Raw genomic sequence first — 5,000 nt, 5'->3', positions numbered from 1 at the left:
AGAAAGGCATAAGGCACTTCAACCATTGTGTTTGTCATCCCCGTCGTTATGCAGAGGAGTTTGAGAAGATACCTGTCGTCCCCGTCGTTAGATTAAGACTCAACACTGGGCCCAGCTCCCACAACAATGTAATGGTCTGTTTCTCTCTCTGTGTCACAGCTCAGGAGACCCAGATGCAGACCGTTTCAGAGTAACAAACGTTTATTACAAAAACAGTGGGGCAGGCAAATGACAGGTCAAGGGCAGGCAGAGGTCATTAATCCAGAACAGAGTCCGAAAGGTACAGAACGGCAGGCAGGCTCAGGGTCAGGGCAGGCAGAAATGTTCAAAACCGGGAAAACAGGAACTAGAGAAAGCTGGTTGCATTTCTATGTATACGGGTGATATAAATCCGTATAAATAATCTAGTTGTTCAGTTCGCTGGGATGCCTTGTCGTAACAATAAATTACCGTTAATCAATGATATCAATGTTTTATCCTTCCCTACAGAGAGCTGTGAGGAGAGACCCCCTCTGTCATTCATTTTAATAATCAATAACGAATATAATCAATAATATCAATGTTTTATCCTTCCTGTGTGTCCCTACAGAGAGCTGTGAGGAGAGAGAGAACCCACCTTCACCCTGAGAGTCTGTCTGTCTGTCTGTCTGTAGAGCATCTTCCATGCGTCTACCTGTGTCTCATTCCCACATCAACATGAACTGTGAGCAGGACTTTGAAGAGGGGGGCATGAACGTCACCCTCACGCTACGGCTCCTCATGCACGGAAAGGTAGGTCTCACATTGGGCTGTTGCGGTGACCGTATTACTGCCACACCAGCAGTCATGAGACATGACCGCAGTGAAATTCTAGTTGACCGTTGAGTGATGGTAATCTCCATTTATGCACTCTGGACAACTCACTAACGGTCATCGGGTCGCTAATGGCCTGGTACTCAGGGCTCTATTGTCCCTCTAACCTCTCTGACATCAATGCAAATGAGATGGGAAAATCACATCAAAACACTTATCATCAAAACAGTATCAGTGCTTTTAAAACTCACCTCACTGTGATCGATACACGTGAAGAAAGAGGTTCAATAACAGGTTGAAACTGAGTGGGGAAAACGTGGTTGTTGTGGATGTTGTTTCAAAGCCAAACACAACGAAATGGACAGCTGCTTTCTAAGGTGATGATTCATTCAAAACAACTGAGTTTAAAATAATGATTATGCCCCTTATACAATACATAGCCAGGGCAGCAAAACAACACATTTAAGATATCTTCTTTAGGGGCAGAACGGCAGTTTTTTTTTATCTTGTCAGCTCAGGGATTCGATCCAGCAACCTTTCGGTTACTGGCCCAATGCTCTAACAACTAAGCTACCTGCCTCTCTAACCACTAGGCTACCTGCCTCCTCTAACCACTAGGCTACCTGCCTCCTCTAACCACTAGGCTACCTGCCTCCTCTAACCACTAGGCTACCTGCCTCCTCTAACCACTAGGCTACCTGCCTCCTCTATCCACCAGACTACCTGCCTCTCTAACCACTAGGCTACCTGCCTCCTCTATCCACTAGACTACCTGCCTCTCTAACCACTAGGCTACCTGCCTCCTCTATCCACTAGACTACCTGCCTCCTCTAACCACTAGACTATCTGCCGCTCTAACCACTAGACTACCTGCCTCTCTAACCACTAGGCTACCTGCCTCCTCTAACCACTAGGCTACCTGCCGCTCTAACCACTAGACTACCTGCCTCCTCTAACCGCTAGACTACCTGCCTCCTCTAACCACTAGGCTACCTGCCTCCTCTAACCACTAGACTACCTGCCTCTCTAACCACTAGGCTACCTGCCTCCTCTAACCACTAGGCTACCTGCCGCTCTAACCACTAGACTACCTGCCTCCTCTAACCGCTAGGCTACCTGCCTCCTCTAACCACTAGACTACCTGCCTCCTCTATCCACCAGACTACCTGCCTCCTCTAACCACTAGACTACCTGACAGAGTAGCCTACCTGACAGAGTAGCCTACCTGACAAGTGGCCTCCATTAACCAGAGTAGCCTACCTGATAAGTGGTCTCCATTAACCAGAGTAGCCTACCTGATAAGTGGCCTCCATTAACCAGAGTAGCCTACCTGACAGAGGTGCCTACCTGATAAGTGGTCTCCATTAACCAGAGTAGCCTACCTGACAGAGTAGCCTACCTGATAAGTGGTCTCCATTAACCAGAGTAGCCTACCTGACAGAGTAGCCTACCTGATAAGTGGTCTCCATTAACCAGAGTAGCCTACCTGATAAGTGGTCTCCATTAACCAGAGTAGCCTACCTGATAAGTGGTCTCCATTAACCAGAGTAGCCTACCTGATAAATGGCCCCCATTAACCAGAGTAGCCTACCTGATAAGTGGTCTCCATTAACCAGAGTAGCCTACCTGATAAGTGGTCTCCATTAACCAGAGTAGCCTACCTGACAGAGTAGCCTACCTGACAAGTGGTCTCCATTGACCAGAGTAGCCTACCTGATAAGTGGGCTCCATTAACCAGAGTAGCCTACCTGATAAGTGGCCTCCATTAACCAGAGTAGCCTACCTGATAAGTGGCCCCCATTAACCAGAGTAGCCTACCTGACAGAGTAGCCTACCTGACAAGTGGCCCCCATTAACCAGAGTAGCCTACCTGATAAGTGGTCTCCATTAACCAGAGTAGCCTACCTGATAAGTGGCCTCCATTAACCAGAGTAGCCTACCTGATAAGTGGCCTCCATTAACCAGAGGAGCCTACCTGATAAGTGGTCTCCATTAACCAGAGTAGCCTACCTGACAGAGTAGCCTACCTGATAAGTGGTCTCCATTAACCAGAGTAGCCTACCTGACAGAGTAGCCTACCTGACAGAGTAGCCTACCTGATAAGTGGTCTCCATTAACCAGAGTAGCCCACCTGACTATTTAATAATGGGCCATTCTACTTCTGAACAAACGTTCCATATTAGTAAAGACTAGATTAAATGGAGAATAGAATATGATCCCTTGATGAGAGAGCAGCGTGTGCAGACTGAGGCAAGCTTTTTCAAATCATCAATAGTCTATAGTCGCGTTATGCATCCCATATATATTTTGATTTCTAAGGCATTCTAAGGTTTATATCATTTAAAAGTAAAGTTGCCAAATAACCCTAAATCTAGCATATAGGACCTGTTTCAAATGTCATTTTTGTATGCTCATCGTGGCCACTTCATAAGCCCACTCTCACTCCGGAAGGAGAAAATATCATTTTTATTTTATTCAGCTCAGTTCAATTATATTATTCTTCATATAAAATCATATAATATTAAATAATGGCAGATGAAGATGCTAAACATGTTTACGTTAATTAACAATCGATTACCGTGACACTGTTTATGTTAATTAACAATCAATTACCGTGAGACCGGCAATGTTTTCTATGACAATAACCGTCTGACAAACATTCAAGACTGCCACAGCCCGTGTCTCTCACACAGGCATGCTTATGACAGATACACACTCACACGGACTCATTCTGTTAATACACAACACCGTACCGTCACACTATTGCTTCTCATGCACAGAAAAGGTACGTCACACACACACAAACACAAACATGTGCACACACACACATGCACACACACACACACACACACACACACGCACACAACCTGGTACAATCCTCAGACAGACAAATAACAGACGGACCAACAGACAGACAACAGACAGACAGATGACATCAGTCAGATGACACCAGACAGACATACAGTGTCCTGGGAATGGACAGGATTAAATCAATATGGTGACATTTACTTTTGTTTCCTTTTGCAGGAAGTCGGCAGCATCATTGGAAAGGTGAGAAGCAATCTCTCTCTCTCTCTGTCTCTCTCTCTCTCTCTCTCTCTCTCTCTCTCTCTCTCTTTCTCTCTCTCTCTTTCTCTGTCTCTCTCTCTCTCTCTCTCTCTCTCTCACTACTCTCTTCTATCCTAACCTCTCTCTCTCTCTCTCTCTCTCTCTCTCTCTCTCTCTCTCTCCCCTCTCTCTCTCCCCATCTCTGTCTCTATTTCTGTCATCTAGGGCAGTCAAAAGCAGTCATATTCCACGTAGAGCAGTCAGGAGCAGTCCTATTCCATCTAGAGTAGTCAGGAGTAGTCCTATTCCATCTAAAGCAGTCAGGAGCAGTCCTATTCCATCTAGAGTAGTCAGGAGCAGTCCTATTCCATCTAAAGCAGTCAGGAGCAGTCCTATTCCATCTAGAACAGTCAAGAGCAGTCCTATTCCATCTAAAGCAGTCAGGAGCAGTCCTATTCCATCTAGAACAGTCAAGAGTAGTCATATTCCATCTAGAACAGTCAAGAGCAGTCCTATTCCATCTAAAGCAGTCAGGAGCAGTCCTATTCCATCTAGAACAGTCAAGAGCAGTCCTATTCCATCTAGAGTAGTCAGGAGCAGTCCTATTCCATCTAGAGTAGTCAGGAGCAGTCAGACCATCAAAAGCAATCAGGTGCTCAGAGTGGATGGATATAGAGTACACTGTACCTCTCCCCTACCAGGGTTTGGTAGGTTACTTTCTAAATGTAATCTGTTACTCCCCAACCATGACATTTTTAGGACTAAATATATAACGATAGAGGGCGAGACCCAGATGCAGACACGGGAGGCAGGTGGTTCGAGTCTCTGATATTTATTATAATCCAAGGGGCAGGCTAGAGACAGGTCGTGGACAGGCAAAATATCATGACAAGCTCAGAGTCCAGGAGGTACAGAGTGGCAGACAGGCTCGAAGTCAGGGCAGGCTGATTGATCAGGCAGAGAACACAGGTATAAATACACTGGGGATAATGGGGAAGATGGGCGACACCTGGAGGGGGGTGGAGACAAGCACAAAGACAGGTGGAACGGATCAGGTCGTGACAAAATATCACAGATTGCACCTTTTAGAGGATGGCAGACAGTTCTTCATACTGTCCACCTCTCTCTCTCTCTCTCTCTCTCTCTCTCTCTCTCTCTTG

General features: G+C 46.1%; 1 protein-coding gene across 9 annotated transcripts in view; it reads left to right on the top strand.

The window, feature by feature from the left end:
- LOC110494824 (poly(rC)-binding protein 2) overlaps positions 1-5,000 on the top strand; it is a 141,734-nt gene that overhangs the window by 77,980 nt on the left and 58,754 nt on the right. For all 9 annotated transcript variants that reach the window (XM_036950944.2, XM_036950942.2, XM_090206497.1 and 6 more), the window contains exons 2-3: positions 590-771; positions 3,820-3,843. In XM_036950944.2, coding sequence (XP_036806839.2) covers positions 664-771; positions 3,820-3,843 — 132 coding nt within the window. In that variant the 5' untranslated portion in view covers positions 590-663. The remainder of the gene's footprint in view (positions 1-589; positions 772-3,819; positions 3,844-5,000) is intronic.

This window comes from Oncorhynchus mykiss, chromosome 17, assembly GCF_057628025.1.
Source record: "Oncorhynchus mykiss isolate SJ-2025 chromosome 17, ASM5762802v1, whole genome shotgun sequence".
NCBI lineage: Eukaryota > Metazoa > Chordata > Actinopteri > Salmoniformes > Salmonidae > Oncorhynchus > Oncorhynchus mykiss.
This window is presented reverse-complemented; position numbering and strand designations above follow the sequence as displayed.